Source organism: Megalopta genalis, chromosome 2 (assembly GCF_051020955.1).
Source record: "Megalopta genalis isolate 19385.01 chromosome 2, iyMegGena1_principal, whole genome shotgun sequence".
Taxonomy (NCBI): domain Eukaryota; kingdom Metazoa; phylum Arthropoda; class Insecta; order Hymenoptera; family Halictidae; genus Megalopta; species Megalopta genalis.
This window is the reverse complement of record NC_135014.1, coordinates 29,584,117-29,602,138: the sequence shown is the minus strand read 5'-3', so window position 1 is coordinate 29,602,138 and position 18,022 is coordinate 29,584,117. Positions and strand designations below refer to the sequence as shown.

General features: G+C 50.2%; 4 protein-coding genes across 5 annotated transcripts in view; 2 read left to right on the top strand and 2 right to left on the bottom strand.

Annotated features, from left to right (window-relative positions):
- Nucleotides 1-9,207, bottom strand: part of Picot (putative inorganic phosphate cotransporter protein picot) — a 37,752-nt gene extending 28,545 nt beyond the window's left edge. The window contains exon 1 of the mRNA XM_033487159.2: nt 9,069-9,207. The gene's annotated coding sequence lies outside the window, so the exon portion shown is untranslated. The remainder of the gene's footprint in view (nt 1-9,068) is intronic.
- LOC143258841 (ionotropic receptor 75a-like) lies at nt 5,400-11,024 on the top strand. The gene is made up of 11 exons (XM_076519015.1): nt 5,400-5,992; nt 7,020-7,174; nt 7,246-7,572; nt 7,899-8,014; nt 8,777-8,947; nt 9,156-9,397; nt 9,536-9,744; nt 9,814-10,088; nt 10,168-10,362; nt 10,438-10,590; nt 10,661-11,024. The coding sequence occupies exons 1-10, from the start codon at nt 5,836-5,838 to the stop codon at nt 10,544-10,546; spliced, it is 1,956 nt and encodes a 651-aa protein (XP_076375130.1). The 5' UTR covers nt 5,400-5,835; the 3' UTR covers nt 10,547-10,590; nt 10,661-11,024.
- On the bottom strand, nt 9,454-11,565 carry LOC117230070 (Dynactin 5, p25 subunit). 2 transcript variants are annotated; one of them, XM_076519033.1, is made up of 5 exons: nt 11,369-11,565; nt 11,098-11,285; nt 10,877-10,988; nt 10,576-10,807; nt 9,454-10,496 (listed from the first exon to the last, which is right to left on the bottom strand). In XM_076519033.1, the coding sequence occupies exons 1-4, from the start codon at nt 11,414-11,416 to the stop codon at nt 10,610-10,612; spliced, it is 546 nt and encodes a 181-aa protein (XP_076375148.1). In that variant the 5' UTR covers nt 11,417-11,565; the 3' UTR covers nt 9,454-10,496; nt 10,576-10,609. The 2 variants fall into 2 exon arrangements, with proteins under 2 accessions (XP_076375148.1, XP_033343052.1); XM_033487161.2 differs by lacking the exon at nt 9,454-10,496 and having other exon boundaries at nt 10,539-10,807; nt 11,369-11,564.
- An 830-nt stretch (nt 11,566-12,395) lies between these two features.
- On the top strand, nt 12,396-17,088 carry LOC117230044 (protein PTHB1). The gene is made up of 12 exons (XM_076519038.1): nt 12,396-12,670; nt 12,732-12,820; nt 13,318-13,582; nt 13,682-14,004; nt 14,080-14,210; nt 14,479-14,656; nt 14,718-14,966; nt 15,192-15,437; nt 15,896-16,188; nt 16,255-16,425; nt 16,514-16,651; nt 16,754-17,088. Exons 1-12 carry the CDS (start codon nt 12,396-12,398, stop codon nt 16,991-16,993), a joined length of 2,598 nt encoding a protein of 865 aa, XP_076375153.1. The 3' UTR covers nt 16,994-17,088.
- Nucleotides 17,089-18,022: the final 934 nt, after the last annotated feature.

The following is an 18,022-nucleotide window of genomic DNA, read 5'->3' as shown; positions in this document are numbered from 1 at the left end:
TCCCGACCATTTACCTTTGGCATTTGACGACCGTTCGGAGAACGTACAAGATTTTTCTGGCAGCCGGCAGCCGGCCGGCCACGACGTGAGAATCGAACGTCGTGGGCTCACCTTTTATCGTAACACGAATGAATTCTAGCGGTTCCAGTAGTTCGGAATTAGCTCTGAGCAAATACGAGGCGATGTTCTAAATGTCGATGTTATCTAAGCCCGCCGGCTTACGGCGCCATTTTCTCGAGCAATATCAAATTTTCAAGGCGGCTGACCCTCATTCGTGCGCCGTCATTCAACCGCGAGTGCCTGATTAACACCTACCGTGTCGTCCTCCGCGAGGATCTTACATCCCGCCAGATTTCCGTTTCGACGCCGTTTCGCGAAAGGTGGCGCCGGGATTCCCGGTGTTCCACAAAACTCTCGAAGAAGCGAGAGCGGTTTCGAAAACGGTCCAAAATTCAAATCGGCTATGTCCCCACTACTTTCCGACGCACCGCGACTCTCTGATCTCTCTCTCGCTCTCCCACTCTTTCTCTCTCTCTCTCTCGTGCTCTCTCTCGCGCTCTTTGTCTCTCGCGTTCTCTGACTCTCGCGCTCTCTGTCTCTCGCGTTCTCTCTCTCGCTCTCGCGTTCTCTCTCCGCTCTCTTGTTCTCTCTCTCGCTCTCGCGTTCTCTCTCTGGCTCTCGCATTCTCTCCCTCGCGCGCTCTCTCACTCTCGCTCTGTCTCTCGCGCGCGCTCTCTCTCGTGCTCTCTCTGTCGCTCTCCTTCTCTCTCTCTCGCTCCGTCTCTTTGTCGTCAGTCAGCGAGAAAAACGGCGCAACTGTTCCGTAACGTCGTGCAACGATCTCGGGAAGCAGGCGAAACCCGGCGGAATCGGTAACAAAATCCGCAAACGTTTATTAGCCTTCCGCAAAGCTGACGGACAACCTAGGAACCTTGTGGCAGCCTCGCGAAAGGTCACGATTATCGAGGGCACCTGCGCAAAACAGTTCCGAAGCGATATAACGAGAACAGCCGCGGACCACGGTCAAGGCGGCCGAGTCGATCTCCTTCGGGAACGTCGAAAAATCGCGGCGACAATGGGACAACGGCTGCGAGGACAGCGGAAAAGAGAGACGAAGAGAGAGAGAGAGAGAGAGAGAGAGAGAAGCTGCCGCGGCACAGTCTGCCTGCCTCTCGACGAATTATTCCCATCACGAACGGTCGCGCTTAACGAGACCGACGCTGATGGAAATCAACTATTCCCCGGAGTGCCCCGCCCGACATCTCGCTCCGACCTCGTGGGTGGGTCGACAAACCGTTGGTCGACGGGCCACGGTGTTCGGCGACGGGTCGTTTCGAGCTGCGCGTCGGAGGTATCTTCGAATCACTCGTTATTCCCACGAGCGAGGCTGCTGAATAGTGGGCCAGAGGCGATCGTGGAAACGCGACGTAAACCCTTTGCCCTGCAACGTCTTGAGACGTCTGCGAGACGTGGTAAAAAAAAACGGGCCAGTAACGATTATCACGGCCGAGAGACGTAGTCGGAAAATTGGGCCAGATACGATTATCACGTCCGAGAGACGTGGTGAAAAAATTGGGCCAGAAACGATTATCACGTATGACGGACGGGGTCAAAAAATCGGGCCAGAAATGAGGGCCGTGTTGCGTCAGTCGGGCCAAATATAAACGTAACCAGTTAGCCTCGTGTTAGACTAGGGGATACGTGTTTTGTGATTTCTTTTTATGTTCGTCATTTAATTGTTTTATTAGTTGATAAATGAGGTGCTCGCGAGTTGCTTGACGCGGGCTGCGATTTTTGCGATCTTTAATCACGAGCTTACAGCTCGCACGAAGGTCAATCGATTTCGGTGAAATTTTTAACATGCGTGTGATGTATAATAATATTATATATTATAATATATATATTATTATATATTATAATATAATAATAATATTATATGATAATAATATATATATTATTATATATTATAATATAATAATAATATTATATGATAATAATATATATATTATTATATATTATAATATAATAATAATATTATATGATAATAATATTAAATAATATAATAATGCACATATAATATTCTATTTTCTTTTGTCATTCTAGGCAACAGCAACCTTTGAGAAAAGCATTCTAGTTATGGTCTAGCAGACTGTTCGCTTTATCATCTAGAAGAAGAATTCAAGTCGTTCAACTCAGTTCTAAAAAAATTATTGCGAAAAAGGTGTCCGAATATTAATTGGAGACACTGTTTTTACATTCTGCAAGAAGTTTGCGCGAAAGGGCACGACACGTGACCGGTCTTGTTATTGTTTACGCCACACGTTCTCGAAACTTGAATCGCAGGGCAAAGGGTTGAAGAAAGTATCTCCTTCGATCGTTGAAACGAACGATCGGAGATCGACTAGAATTCAATCGTTCGAAGACCGCGACGCGACCGTCAAAAGATGCTGTTTTGTACTCGCCACGAAAACGCCGCGGCGTGGAGACTTTCCGCCGGATCGAAAAGGAACGATTGGTCACGATCATTGTCACCGCCGGGATCCGTGTTTTAACGGTGAAGCAAACAAACGGAGTCGATTCATCACGCGGCTGCCGCGCGGTTTGACGTCACGCGTCGAACGTTTCCGATCCGTTGTTCGAAAGAAAGTCGAATTCGCGAAAGGGAATTTGTGCGACGCGCGAGGTTATGTCGGGTCCACCGCCGCGCTCGCGCGAAGGTGCGAGAGAACGGGAGCAAAGTCTACGGCTCGCCTCTGCTCGCGATATCGCGCACCGTTCCATTATTTGTCGCCCGCGATTGCACCGATGCCTCGTGAACGCTCGCGATCCCCGGCTATAAACGAGGAAAGTAAATTATGGTAATGGCACCGGCCTACGGTTGCCCAAGATAAACGACCACGGGGCGAGGTACTTTGCCGCGCGATAACCAAGGGATCACCGATTATATCCCCCGCGAGAGATCGCTGCGGATCGCCGTACGGATTTCCATCCACGATACGTCGAATACGGGGAGAGACGCTCCTCTTCCGCGGCTAATTGGGCGAACGTCGTTAAAGCGGACCGGAGCTGATTAGATTGCAAACATCGTACGCCTCGTGTTACTGTTGATTTTCGGAAATTCAAGCGATAAAACGCTTAAGAATGTTTACCGTGTAATGTGTGCATCGAAGCGATTAGCACCGTGAGTCTGCGAATTCCCATAGCAAAGCAGTTCGCGGATTAGCGAAACTACCGGACCGTATTTACAGGTTAACACTTTAGCCGCGTAGGCGTTTTAGAGGTTAGAACGCAACGTTTTATAGGATCGCTGAAATAAAAATCTCTCTCTCTCTCTCTCCCGAGAAGAGACCCGATAGATGTGATTCTGTGGCGAAATTACAGAGAGAATGAATACCTTCGGACGCGCGTTCTTATAGAAATCGGCGGCGACGGAGACGTTGCGCGATCGCGGAGCTGCGTCGCGCTGCCGCGGGAGGGAGGGGGGAGTTCTCGCGTAAATTTTCGCGCAAATCCGGTGATCCTTAGCACGCGCAGCGGATCGTCGCGCCACACTCTCGGCTTTGGGGCCGCGTTGACGTGCCGCCGTGCTCTCGTCGGCGAGCCTCGCCGTGCTCTCCGCGGATCTCTCGCTCCTCCTCCGTGGCGGACGAACGACCGATCTCGGTGATAAGACGTCGGTGGGCTCGACGCACGTGTCAATCATCAACTCGTCACGCGATACGCCGATGCCGATCCTCTCGCAAGGTCGGATTTCCCCCCGCGTACGCGCCGCTCGCGAAGCACCTGTTTCGCCGTTTTCGCCTCCTTTCTCCTCGCGCGTCTCTTCCGCCCGCTTTCCCGTCGACTACGTCAAATCTGGCGTACCGTTATGAGCACGGCTCGACAATAATCGTAACCCGATGTTATCCACCGTTATCGTTGCTCGAGCCGGTCGGAGAGACTTTACATTGTTTGGCTACGTAGCGTCGGCTTCGAGAATTACGAAAGTATCCGCGCTTTAGCCACCGGCTAGAGGAAAATGTTCGTTTTTTTTTTCGTAGTAAATGCTACTCCCGGTGAGTTTTATTGAAGCGATCGATGACGGATTCGACACGCACCGGCGATGACAGAAATTTATTTATTTCACTTATTTATAAACCGGTTTGGACACTTTGAATGCGCCAGTGTAACGTGAAACAGGGAAAAGATTCGGAGGGAACGTTGATGTATCAATTATTCGATGCCCCCAGCACTTTCCGACTAAACTTAAGAATTTTAGGCAGTTTTCAATTAATTTATATTTTCGTTGTTATACAATTTCGTTATTGTTTCATCAGTTGCCTGTTTTGTCTATGTATATTTGCTTATTCTAAAGGGCTCGAACTATTAAATAAATAAATTAATCAATCAACTAAATTATTTAATTAAACTCGATTAATTCAATATTCAATATTTTAATATATACTCGAATATGTTCGATTAATCAATTGACTAATGATTAAAAATTAATGAATAAATGAACCAATCGTTATCTCACATAAACATACGCAGTCTAGCGATCGAATTGTCGAGTGTTATCGGAATCGTGCAACAACGGGGCCACTCGTCCGTTAGGCACGTGCGAAACGTGTGTGTCACAAAAATAATTCGCAGAACGCATCGATGAACGCCGATCGCCGCTCTCGGTTCACTTTTAGCTTATCGAAGGCTCCTCGCGCCGAAGATAATTTGCGTGAACGATCTTGTTCATGTAACGATACGGAAAAAATTCTATATTCCCAGCGAAGATATATTTACGACGCCCCGCCCCCCATCGCTTTCCCTGGCCGAGGCTCCGGAAGGAATGCGCTTTAATTACTCGACTATCCAGCGTGGTAATCGTTTCGAGACAAAATTAACCCCGATTCCCTTCGAGGTCGAACGATTACGGCGCCGATGACGCGACATACTGTCAAAAATAAAGTATTAACTGATATTAACAAATTGATAGATTTCGATCGATCGTTCGAAGCGACACCGACGTAATACTCGCGGACCACCGATCTATCCTCGAACAATGAATCCTAATCGCATCTTCTGGATGCCTTCTTGTCGGAACGCGTCGGATACCGTGAGCTTATTGGCAGCACAACGTTCCACGGTGTACGTACAGGTTGTCCCAAAAATGTCTCGCAATCCGGAAACGGCGGGTCCCTCGGATCATTTGAAGCAACTTCTTCCTTTACAAAAATGTTCTCCGAGGCACCGTTAACGAGTTACCAACGAAAAACAGCGACCAATAAGAATCGAGTACGGCTGACGCGGGGCGGCCCAGCCAACCAGCGCATGGACCCTAGTTCCGCTCATTGGTTCGGTCGCCTCGCGCCAGCCGAGCTCGCCTCTCATTGGTCACTGTTTTTCGTTAATAACTCGTTAACGGTGCCTCGGAGAACATTTTTGTAAAGGAAAAAGTTGCTTCAAATGACACGAGGAACCCGTCACTTTCGGATTGCGAGACATTTTTGGGACACTCTGTACGTAGTTCGAGCGGAGATTAGATTTCGTCAGAAGGGGTGAACTTTTATCGGTTCCGGCACGAGAGCGACTTCGTCGAAACTTCGCGTCGTCGTGAGTGGGATCGTTTCGTCATCGATCGGACGCCAGGCTAGCACAACCATATCATTTGGAATACCGGTGATTCGAGGAACCGATCCGGCGGACAGTTATTTTCGAAAGCGACAGTTCCACGCCGGTTGTCAGACGTCCGATCGTAAATCATGCAGGACCGTCGTCGTCCGTTTCCGCGTGGGCGTGTCGCGGACGTAGCTCGTCCGTAAGGATCGCTCGCTCGGCGATTTCGTGATCGAAGAGCGCACGATGCAGCTGGTTCGGTGGTTCCTCGTCTGCGCGACGATTTCCCGGAACGGTTGCACGATGGCACTCGACGACGCGTTCGCGCGTTTCGTCGTCGACTCGATCGATCGTCTGTTCCCACCGATAAGAGTATCGGCGCATCTCTGCCGGCTCGAACGAGGTAAGACAACTGGCCGGTCGAAATCGTGGGATTGCGCAACACCACAAGCTCTCCGTGCAAACACGCGAGTCTTGCGTAGGCGTTCGAGCTTAATAACCGCGGATCAGTCTCTCTCTCTCTCTCTCTCTCTCTCTTGCTCGCTCGATCGCTCTCGGAAGAGAGCCGAGGCAAGCGGACGCAATCGCGAGAACGAGCTACCCTCGCCGGAAACCGATTCGACGGGACCGTGAACACGACATTAGAGCTGTTTCTATTAATCGAACACGGAAAAATTGCACGTCAGAGATACACAATAGAATCGTAGACGGCGTGGATGGCGGCCATAAATTCTCTCTCTCTCACTGCCTCGCCGAAGATAAAAGAATACATTGTCGCCCGATACGGAAAAACTATTGCTGTCGAGCGGCGTGATCGAGTGCTCGAACACTTTGAACAGTGAACAAAGCAGATGCCACCCGACGGAAAGATAAATGTTCTTGTCTCCGGCGCGGAGATAAAAAAAAGAAAAAGACTCTGTGGATGTCCGGCGAGAGATTGTCAACCCTTCGCGACACCTTCGGAAATCGCTGTTTCGCCTTCGACGATACTGCGGTTTCCCGCGCGAAGATAAGTGTCGCATCGGGAATATATCGACGCACTTGAACGTACAAAGAAAACCGATTCGCTCGCCGGATATCTGCTAAGAGAATGTCCAATGATTCTGCTAATCAGATAGAAACTCGTGTTGCCTTAATACAAAGATACAATTAGATTACGTCGCAGGAGATGACTCGTTCGTTTGCGGCTGAAATCGCGAGCCTCGCTGAAAAATTCGCCGGCAAATCCAGCGTAGTGGATCGCTAGATAACAAATAATCTTCTTTCCAGCATTTTTTACAAAGTATCAAGAGCGAGAGAGAGAGAGAGAGAGAGAATTTTCCTTGCTTTATTCTCTCAACTATAAGTCCGAGAATTTTGCTCAATATACGATCCTTTTGTTTCGTTCGCCACGAAAACGTTGCTCGACGCTCTTTGTGTCCCGGGATCAGAGGATGCGCTCAGACTGTCCCGCGAGATGTCCGGGACAGGTTTGATCCACGAGATCCATCTACGCTCGGATGATCGATTGCGCGATCCGGAGGATCATCAGCTGTTGCGCGTGCTGGATCTGGACTGTGATTATGCGATCCCGATGCTGTTATCGGTGCGTTCCGGACACGGTTCCTTTTCTCTTTGAAATTTCATCGACGATTCAATAAATAAAATAACTTCCAGGCGAACGAGACCGAGATGTTCACGGCTCCGAACAGATGGCTTCTGCTTCGTGATCGACGATCATCGTCGGACCGGTCGGATCTCGAGTCGATCGCGGAGATCTTTCGGGACATGAGAATTCTGCCGGACAGCGAGGTGTTCGCGGCGGTATCACGGCAGAATTTCACCGAGATCCGATCGATCTACAGACGAAGTCTTTCCGGCGAGGTGGTGCTGGAGGATCGAGGGAACTGGACGACCGATCGAGGACTGAGCGCGGGACAAACGATCCCGACGTCGCGACGCCGACGGAATCTTCGCGGGACTCTGCTGAAATCCTGCATCGTGGTATCTGGGAATAATTTCGCGACGTAAACGCGGCGAAATCCATTCGACTCCGATTGTTCTCTCCGTTCGGTCGATCGATCAACAATGATGGATCGTAGAAGCGCGACTCCCGTGCTCCTCGATAAGATAGGAAAAATCTCCGTGATCAGATAAAGCGGGTTTTTTTTTTCTTCTAACGTTTCTACCGTTTTTCCAACGGTAGCCGAACACGAACACGAACACGAATCGAATCGAATGGTATCTGGTTAGCGCCGTCGGAATCGACGCTGGATTTACGAGTGTGAGTCGCGCACCGATAAATCAGCCGGGTGCATTTGCGTTCGTAGTTGACCGATCCCGATACGATCAACCACTTAACCGATTACGGAAATAAGCATATAGATGCAGTGACGAAGGCCAATTATGCCTGGGTGCTGATCATGGTGGCGAGAATGAACGCGACGTGAGTATGCATTATATGTATATATATATCCTTCTCTTGCTTTCCCGTGACCTCCGGCGACAACGACACCTTTGTATTTGCCGGTGGAATGCGAAAATTAGAGAGCGAGAGAAACATCTGGCGCAAGGTCATCTAGGCGATCTAATCAAAGTTAAAAATCCAGCCGGTCTAGTGTCTCCTCGAAGGAGACGCGATTCTCCCTCGTTAGCGTCGCGTGGAACTGTCGTGGAAGAACGTGATCGCGGTAGGGAAACACGGTTGCTATGGTTGGGGCCGTGTACTGTGCGGAGGCGATAAAATTTCTCGAGAAAAATAGGATGTGTGCATTGGCTCACGAAAGTATTCGAACATCCTTCAACCCTTTGCATTCGAGTGGCGACACTGTGGTATCATTAAGAAAAAATGTAACCGTTGTATGAGTCACAAAAGACTGAATTTCGTGTGCATGAAATACAATAATTCTTATAAAATGCGAATACTGTACGTCATACTGTACATCAATACTGATAATAATAATAATAATAATAATAATACTAAATAATAGGTGATAATAAAAAACTCATGTTTATTAAAACTCATATAAGCTTTTAAATATAAAAAGGTCAACTTATTCAACAGTTTTGTATACTAGCAAATTGTATCCTCTAATAATATATGAATTTTTTGAGAACGATATTACGTTTTAAGAGGTGTTCGAATACCGTCGTAAACCACGTCGTATGTATGTATATATGTATGTAGCTCGCAACGCTTACCTTCCAGTATAAATATCTGCACTACGAACTCGTGGGGGTATGGGAACGAAAACGGCTCGTGGAGTGGGATAACGGGGATGCTGCAGCGTCGCGAGATCGACATAGGTGGCACAGGCATGTTCATCGTGAAGGAGCGACTGGGTGTAGTGGAGTACGTCCAGCTGTACACGCAAATGCGGTAAGAGAATGCGCGTACTAAACGTGTTTACATAGGAAGATCCCCAGCTAGGTAATTCGAGCCCTCGACTATTTAACAGACCGAATCGAGAGAGCGATGGAAAGCTGTGCGATATACGTACCTTTGCTCTAGCTATCCCCAAGGTTCCATGGTTTTCCGAATTTCCGAGCCGGGGATTGTTCTATTTTTATAACTAGATGTATCGTAGATGGGCCTTCATATTCCGCAAACCTCTGCTGTCTTCGGTGAGCAACATTTTCACGTTGCCGTTCCACCGGTCCGTCTGGCACGCGATAGGCGTGTTCCTGCTGGTGGTCCTGGTCATGCTGGTTTTGTCAACCAAGTGGGAGTACTATAGGGGCACGTCCGAGTACTGGGAGTCGTTGAACCCGTCGGAGCAGACGTTCAGCGACAACCTGATGGTCTTGATGGGCGCCGTGGCCCAACAAGGTAGTCTAGTCTCTTTCATAATTGTCGCGGTTCTCCGGTAGTTAAAGGTCTATGGATCCACAAGAAGTACATTCTACTATTGACTGTCGCGCGACAATTATCGAGGCATTCCTGTTGCCCTGCTCGCCAATCCAACAGGCTATTACTACGAGCCGTACAGGGTTCCGCCCCGCATCGTCACACTCATGCTACTGATCGCCGCCATGAGCTTGTACGCCTCCTACACGGCTAACATCGTGACCCTGCTTCAGTCGTCCACCGACATGATCAAGACCTCGAACGACTTGCTGACCTGTCCGCTGAAGTTGGGAGCGCAAGATATCGTCTACGCTCGTCACTACTTCTCGGTGGGTTAGGGCAGCCGCCCGATAGAGTCTCTGGTTTAGGACAGCTCTAAGGGTGCTTCGACTGTGTAGAAATTTCGGGACCCGATCAAAAGGGCGATCGTGGAGCAAAAGATCGAGCCGAAAGGCGGCAAACACACCTGGATGAATCTGTCCGAAGGTATACATCGTATGAGGACCGAGCTGTTTGCGATGCACGCCGATCTGGGCGCTGCCTACCACCTTATACAGAACACGTTCCTGGAGGATGAGAAGTGCGGCATCAAGGAGATCGACTTTCTGAACCACAAGGACCCGCTGCTGGTGATTCAGAAAGGATCGCCGTACAGGGAGCTGATTAGGAACGCGTAAGATTCGTAGATGGCGCAGTAGGGAGGTGTCCGGTTGCGTAGAGTCGGCCGGTGAATCGCTTCGGACGGTTTTCAGAGCTCTCCGGCTGCACGAGACCGGGTTAAAACATAGGGAGGAGCATCTGCTGTTCTCGAGCAGGCCCAAGTGTCAAGGACAGATTAATTTCATCAGCATCGGGATCACCGAGTGCTACTTCGCGTTGGTCTCGATGGGCTATGGGGCGCTTTTGAGTCTGTTCGTATTCATACTGGAATTGCTGTGGCACAACTGGTACAACCAACGCAAAGGACCACCTGCTCTTTTCTCCAAATCTCTGCTCTTCTAATCCTTTCTGACGTTCCGTAGGAGACACCGGCCGACCAAGGAGATCGGTTGGCCTCTAGGAGAACCGGTGTTCGATAGCGCTGTCGAACAACATCCGGATACAGAAAAAGGACTCGAGCTCGTGTGGTGAACAAGTAGAAATTGTAATAAATAGAAAACCTTTCTATGCACAAGGTATGTACAACAGCAGGGGTTAAACTCGGGCCGGTAAAAAGTGTTGATAGTAATTTTTCGTGAACTCCAGCATCAGGTCGACGGTGCAATGAGGAAGGTCGTCGACGCATCTCGCGGGATTGCCGGCGACCCGGGAAAACGGAGGTACAATGGTCTCTGGCGGTACCACAGCGCCGTCCTCGATATAACAGCAGTCCTTGAGGATACTTCTCCTTCCCTGCATAATGAAATCGTGTTACGTCGTGCTGTGGGCAGCTGCAAATAAAACTATCGCCGGTGTACGTACAATCACCGCGTCTTTTCCAATGTATATGTAAGAACCGACCATCGCGGCATTTACTACTGCACGTTCTCCGACAAACACATGATCCCCCATCGTCAGTGGGAAAAAGGCAACCCTAAAAAATAAAAAAAAATGTTTCACTGTACATAAATGTCGTGGAAGTAATTTAACATCGAGGATATGCGAAATATACAATAGGCCTTCCACAAACAATAAGTACGGACCCTCTGCTAAACTTTTTGAAGGGCGGCCTAATAATGGCATTCTTGCTGATGATGCAGTAACGTCCAGTCCGTACGTTCGCCAGATCGCCACGAATAATGGCGTCTGATTGTACGATCACCTTTCCATGTAAAACAATATTTTGGGAGCCGCATAAAACAGTCTGTCTGCTAACCTTATTCCCCGACGCCTGAAACTCAGAAAAACGAGAGGTTATGGCTTCCGTGTTTTCGTTTAACAGTCGTTTTCGCAATATAATTCTTTTCTATTCACCGTCTCGACGTATTCTGCTTTGCTGTAATAAACGTCCTGCGGTTCCATAATGTTTATTCCAATCGTAATCGTACTATCACAACGGATGCTTCGAATTCAGTGCTCCTTCTGTCACTGCGACACATCTGTCATGGCGTTGCATCGGGAACTGCGCATGCGATTACGGCAACGCGTTGCGCACTGAACACACAACACGCACTCCTGGCGGTAAACTTGAATTATATAAATTATATAAATATTATATATTATATAATATATTATATATTATATAATATTATAAATATTATATATATTACATAATATTATATAAATTATATAAATTGGTTGGAAAAAAGGTGTTTCTCATCCCAGATCTATTATGTGGACTCATCGGTAAGATTGTGCAGCAAACTTTGGTTTAAGCGCTGTGACATTTCATATCTTTTATTCGCGTGGCGTATCGTACACTTGCGAAAAACAAGAAACCGCCACAAGTTTCACAGAAACCGCCTCAATTCCGCCATCTTGCGTTGACGGTATGAACCGCGATATCAGATTTGAATCCGCCAAGTTTTCGCTCGCTTCCGTATTATATGTCGTCGTGCATTTTAAGCGAAGTTAACTTTAACATCTATGTGGGTTATAGATTGATTAAATACGAAATTGTATTTATTATGGAAGCCTACAGTTTGCATTTTGAAACAAGAAATCTGTAATACGTTTAGCATCACAATAGGTGTCCACCTGTGTAACCTTTCACCAACACAGCGGTGAAGTAGGCAGTCATTACGCGAATTACAGGTTTCTTGTTCAAATTACCGTTCGTCCTCGATGCCATCGAACGCGCAGCTGTATCAAATTAATAGCACCCACTTGTTCCGTATGTTTTGACGTCTCGGCGCCATGGAAACGAGACGTGGGAGGGTTGGTTAGAGTCTAACAAGGTATGCAAGTGGATCCTCGTCGACGTCGTCGTAGATCGTCGTCGACGCAGGTGTCCCGAATCCATGGACTCGACTGTCCAGAATCTTAGCTGGGAACAGATCAGATGTCGTTGTTCAAGACGAAAGAATGGTGGCGGACCACGTGCGGAGCGAACGAGACTTTCGATGGACGATGTCTGCTGGTGACACAGTTGTTCGGCGAAGAAAAGAAGGATGTACTTGTGGTGGGTAGCCACGACGGTTACCTGAGGATCTACAGCCCTTCTTCACAGTGGATCGAAGAAACAAAGGTTCCGACCAACTACAAATCCACTGACTTGATGATCGAGATGAGGATCGGCGACTGCATCGTGGACATTCGAACCGGGAAGTTCGTCTCGTGAGTACCGAGACGCCGCGGGAAATTCAAAACCGTGGAACAAAAATGTGATTGATTGCAGGGGCTCGCAGGATCTTCGGCTGGCGATATTGACTTCCACGAAGTTGGTGGTCTACAACACGACTTTGGCGGACGGTTCCGCGGAATACGGTTTGTTTTTTAAGAAACTTGATAAATGAACATCTAAGTGGATTTGTGCATCGCTAAATGTACAATATCTAGGAGCTTTCCGGGTTCGTGAACTGTTGATTTTTGTTTCCTTTATTGCTGTTCTTTCGCGGCTTGGGGAAACACGGTTGCCTAGTCAAAAGCAACGGAATAGTTGAGACGGGTTGCCTAGTCAAAGGGTACACGGAGCGGACGGACTGAATGCCTTGTCAAAGGTGTACGCAATGAATAGGCGGGTTGCCTAGTTAAAGGGGGAACGTTGATCATAAGCGCGTTACTCGCTCGAAGCGGCTTTCTCAATCCGTCTCTAACGACGCGTTAACGTCACGAGTTCGGAGATCGGGGTACGGTTGTGTTTACCGAGGATGATTCTCGGTCGCGCCGGCGCGAACCTTTCTCTTTTCTGGCTGAAAGACGACCGACTCTGGTCGACTCGCCGACACAGATTCATCCCGTAAACGCTCAGTCTCATTCGGCAGGGGATCGCTGCGACTTGAAAGTTGCATACGAGCATCCGTTGCCGCGGCACCCGGTGTCCCTGACCACGGGACCCTTCGGCGGCGTCCGCGGCAGGGACTTCCTCTGCGCGCAGTGCCTCGACGGCACGCTCCTCTTCTACGAACAGGAGATATTTGCGTTCAAACAGGTCCTCAAGAACCGACTGCTACCCGAGCCCATCGTCTACGTAGCGCGGAACGACTTGTTCGTCACCACGAGCACATCCTGGTACCTCGAGTGTTACAGGCACGTTCTCTTCTCTCTTATGCACCTTCTCCTGAAAAACCACCGAGCATTAAATGTTGCGTTTAAAGGTTGTCTTACGAGTGTGGAAAGTTTCTACAGGTACCAAAGCATGGCGGAATGGGTGCGAAGGGACACAAGACGTGGCAGTGAGGACTCCGTCGTCGACAACGACAACAACGACGACCACGACCGGCTACAACGGGGACAAGGTCGCGTCGGAGCGGACCGATTGGAGCCCGACTGGACTTACAACATCGGGGAAGCGATCTTGGACATCCAGGCAGTTACTCTGACCAGCTTCGAGACGGGGATCGTGGTCCTCGGCGAGCGGCACCTCTACTGCTTGAAGGACAATTGCGCCTCGGTCAAGTACGCCAAGAGACTCGAGTTCAAGCCGCTTTGCTGTCGAGCTTACGTTATCGGTAACAATTCTAAGACGCACTGTCGACATTTTTGAAACTTCAATCGTTGTCCTGAGCCTTCTTAATCGATTACAGAGCCGGACGGAAATCTGATGGTGATCGTGGTGGCTGACACGAGCACGCTGATGATCTACGAGGGCACCAAGCTCAAGTGGTCGGCGCAGCTGCCCTTTGCTCCGGTGACTATCGCCAGGGCCCACCTCCAGGTAAAACACGCTGGTTTCACCGCTAAGAGAGGGCTGCGAAGCGAAAGGCCGTGCTCAAGCTTGGGCGAACAACGTCGGCAATTATCGTTTCGACGTTATCTGACGGTTATCGCTGCGCGCAGCGCCGAGCAAGGTTGCCCCGTCGTCGTTTTTCCGGAAGATACTAACTGCCGGTTATTAATTGGCTCGATACGACGGCTCGTCTGCGGCACGAGCCAGCACCGTGCTCCGGCTGCGGCTGATGATCCCTTTGATGCTCTGTTTTCAGCACCTACAAGGTGCGATCGTCGCGTTGTCGGACGACGGCCGATTGGAGGCCTGCTATCTGGGCGCGGAACCCGGCCTGTTCGTCGCGCCACCCCTGCACTCGCGAGGGTACGACTACACGGCGGCGGAAAGTCAGCTCGCGGAGCTCAGAGCGCTTCTGCAAAAGTCGAAGTCCTCCGGTGAGTCGTGCAACGATCTCCATGCAGAGTGTTACGATAACGATTGCACGCGTTTGAGCAGAGGATCGAGCCAAGAATGCGATGACAGATGCGGAGCTAATCGTCGCAGTGAACGTCTCGCCGGATCTGGAGGTTCTGGGCCGACCCATCGGCAGCGACGACGACAGCCACGACAAAGAGGATCGACCGATCGCCAGCAAGGTGGTCATAGAGCTGTCCTCGTACGCGAGCCTTCTCGACGTTCAAATCTGCGTGGACGTTTGCAAGCCGCTGGTGGCGACGCAGGATTTCCAAGTCGTCCCGAACCTGCGTAAGCAACAGAGTTACCATCCCTAGAATTAACTCCCGCTTGGGCGAGGCAGTGTAAAATTTACTTGTAAGACAGAAACGAAGAATGACCGTTAAGAGTAGGGACAAGAAAACCACGGCCACTTTGTCTAGACCACGCCTACTCGTAGTATTTCACTTCAGCTTTCCTAGAACACACAGAAATAGTTTTAGAAACGTTAAGTGGATAGTAATTGCTTTCGACCAGGTGGCCGGTACAGTCTGGAGACGACGGTCTACGTGAATGGGGATCTGCCGCCGGTATCTTGCGAGATCAACGTGATCGTCACTTATCGTACGGACTCTGAAGATGGACGGCTCCGAACGGTCAGGAAGACCGGTCAGTTGCCGCTGAAGATGATGCTGAAGTGCTGCCCACCCGAGAGCGCGTCCACCTTCACGACTGTGATTAAACGCAACGACCCGCTCGTCGGTCTGAACCATCTGTTTCCCGGTAAGCGCTGAAACTCCCCGCCCGATCCCGATTCCTCGAAGAGTCCGGGCCGAACCGACTGCCGGATCTCCTACGGTGTTCGAGAAATTACGATCGGAAACGAGAGGTTCCGGGCCGCTGCGGAGTCGGCACGATACGCCATACGTTGCAGCAGCCTAATACGATAATGGCCGGCCCGGTACGACTGTTCGGCGTTCCCTTTTTTTTTGCGGTCGACCCACGTTCGCAAGAGGCAGTTTACGCCGTAATCCCTATACTTCAGGAACAGAATATCTAAACTAGCCTCGGCGAGAGACTGGTTCGCACGGTTGACGATCAAAACCGACCAAAAGGACTGTCGACTAAATTGCTTCGAATTTCAGGAATTTTTCGGGGGGCGGTCACTCGACGATCGAAGCGTTGATCGATTTAATAAAGATACCGGAATGAAAGATGACACGCTACAATCCTTTTTGCAGAGTTGACGACCAACAGAACGCAGGGGCAGAGGCAGAACTGGAACGCTTTGGGGCTGCGGCACTCGAACAACGGCAACGTGGTCACGATCGTTTCCGGCAACGCTAGCAATCGGTATCGTGTGCAGTCGAGCGACGGATTATCGACGACCTTGGTGGTCCAACAGCTGATCAACAGGCTGGAAGAGAAAACGCTGGGGGGTCTGTCGGCGACCATCGGCCAGAATCATCTTCGGTTGATCCAATCCCGAATAGAGGCTCACTTTCTGGCTCGCAGAAAAATCGAGGGGATAACGGTGGGGTTGCGATCCCTTTCGCTTCCAACCTGCCGGAGACTCATGGTTATTCGTTTTTCATGGTAGAACGAAATCGGACTGCTCACCGTCCAGCTGCGAAACATCGAGAAGAAGGTCCTCCGCAACGTGCGCGAAAGGAACACCTCGTCCCTCGCCGACACCGGGCTGCCGTTCCTCCTCGAAGCGACCTGCGGCTCCATTTTCACACGCCTCGAGGATCTCGTCGCTGCCAGAGCGGTAAGCTTGCGCATGGAAACCTGCAAGATTGCACGTGATTTAGAATACTTGGAGCAAAGTACTTTCGAACGTGCGTTTCGCATTGCAGGAGCGAGACCAAACCGGCCACGAGCTCTACTGCAGCTGCAGGCTGCTGCTGTTGTTATTGCGGCTGAACACGAGCCAAGAGAAGTTCGCGGCGATCGAGGCCGCGATCGGTTTCGACGCCTGTCCCTGTGACCGATTCGTAAGTAGACTCCTCTGTCCGGTGTGAGATCTCGAAGAAGTTCTCGAGACGCCAGCTTTTCCTCGAACGTTCTCGCCCACCTGTCGATTCGTTGCACGCCAGGACTGGGAAGAGATCGCCGACGCGACGCTGACCACCGTTCTCAGGTCTGTTTCCAAGAAGACCGCCGTCTCCGAGTCGAAACCATCGACATGGAACGCGATAACGCCCATCGTCTCCACCAAGGAGTTGGCCAGACTCAAGAAACGCTTGGCACACGCGATCGAGCGCGTGGACGACACGAACGGATCCGACATCGTGGAGGTCGAGCCCGGTGACCAAAACGACCCTTCTCTGGGCTAAGCAACGGGGTCACGCAGGACCCCAAGGACTCCTCTGTGCACCGACTTCCGCCGCTGTATCGCTAAATCCTCGGAAATAGAAGTTTCTTCAACTTCTTCCGAACTTTCGAATTTCCCTTCCTTTCACCGCTTAATCGTCCCTGCTTCGAAGACGACGGCTTCAGGGACACGCGCGTTGCTCGAGGCTGCTGGAAGATGCTGCGCTGACCGAAACGCACGAAAAATCGACGCGAGCTTGCCGCGATGCTGACCGATCACGGGGAACGGTAACTTTTATGTAACAGCTCGTGCGTCGCGAACGATCGGATAATTTTGTTCCGGAGAGTATTTAGCAGAGAAACCCGAGGAAACGTTGCGCGGCGCTACGCGACGCGTACGCGGCTCGGCTCGGATCGCCGCGGTGATTCATTCGGACGCGAGACACGAGGCGCCGCGATTCTGCTTTTCCGAGGTTAATTAATCGAAGGAACGCCAGCCAAGAGGTCTACGCTCGACAAGGAGCCGACTCCACAGTGCCAGCTTTGTCCGCGGATTTTCTTCTGGCCGAATAATGAGCGCGGAACCAACGAGCGTCTACTTGAAATTTCGTTGCTGGACCGGAGTCAGCAAACTGTGATCCGATCGCAGATTACTCCTTTACGTTCGTTTCACCGTTTGCTGCTCTTCTAAACTTTGCGTTCTACGCTTTCATAAATTTATAATACCTAGACGCGACAGTCTTTCGTACGGTAATTCTAGACACGGGATGCCGCAACTTGTGCAACGCATCTTGGTATTCTACTCTTTCGAACGGACAATTTTCTTTCGCACGAAGACGCTAGACGCAAGACGCAAGACCTTGGTAATAGCCGCGTATACTTTTCATAAATTCTACTTAAACGATTTTCTTTTGTACGACGGCTCTACACGCAAGGCACCGCAGCCAACGATGCCAGACGTTAGAATAACTTACAATCGAGTTTACAGTCATGCTCCGGCCGTCCCGTTCGCTTTCTGAATCCTCGGATGACGCGAAAAACGCGCGTGCCTC

What these genes read in the sequence shown, in the direction of transcription:
- LOC143258841 (XM_076519015.1), top strand. Translation starts at nt 5,836, where the DNA reads ATGCAGCTGGTTCGGTGGTTCCTCGTCTGCGCGACGATTTCCCGGAAC. An exon ending in CAGCTGTACACGCAAATGCG is followed by an intron (nt 8,948 to 9,155) that starts GTAAGAGAATGC and finishes GATGTATCGTAG; the next exon opens with ATGGGCCTTCATATTCCGCA. An exon ending in GAATTGCTGTGGCACAACTG is followed by an intron (nt 10,363 to 10,437) that starts GTACAACCAACG and finishes GACGTTCCGTAG; the next exon opens with GAGACACCGGCCGACCAAGG.
- LOC117230070 (XM_076519033.1), bottom strand. Translation starts at nt 11,416, where the DNA reads ATGGAACCGCAGGACGTTTATTACAGCAAAGCAGAATACGTCGAGACG. An exon ending in TTCAAAAAGTTTAGCAGAGG is followed by an intron (nt 10,989 to 11,097) that starts GTCCGTACTTAT and finishes TTTATTTTTTAG; the next exon opens with GGTTGCCTTTTTCCCACTGA. An exon ending in TTGGAAAAGACGCGGTGATT is followed by an intron (nt 10,808 to 10,876) that starts GTACGTACACCG and finishes TTCATTATGCAG; the next exon opens with GGAAGGAGAAGTATCCTCAA.
- LOC117230044 (XM_076519038.1), top strand. Translation starts at nt 12,396, where the DNA reads ATGTCGTTGTTCAAGACGAAAGAATGGTGGCGGACCACGTGCGGAGCG. An exon ending in GGACGGTTCCGCGGAATACG is followed by an intron (nt 12,821 to 13,317) that starts GTTTGTTTTTTA and finishes CTCATTCGGCAG; the next exon opens with GGGATCGCTGCGACTTGAAA. An exon ending in CCAAGTCGTCCCGAACCTGC is followed by an intron (nt 14,967 to 15,191) that starts GTAAGCAACAGA and finishes GCTTTCGACCAG; the next exon opens with GTGGCCGGTACAGTCTGGAG.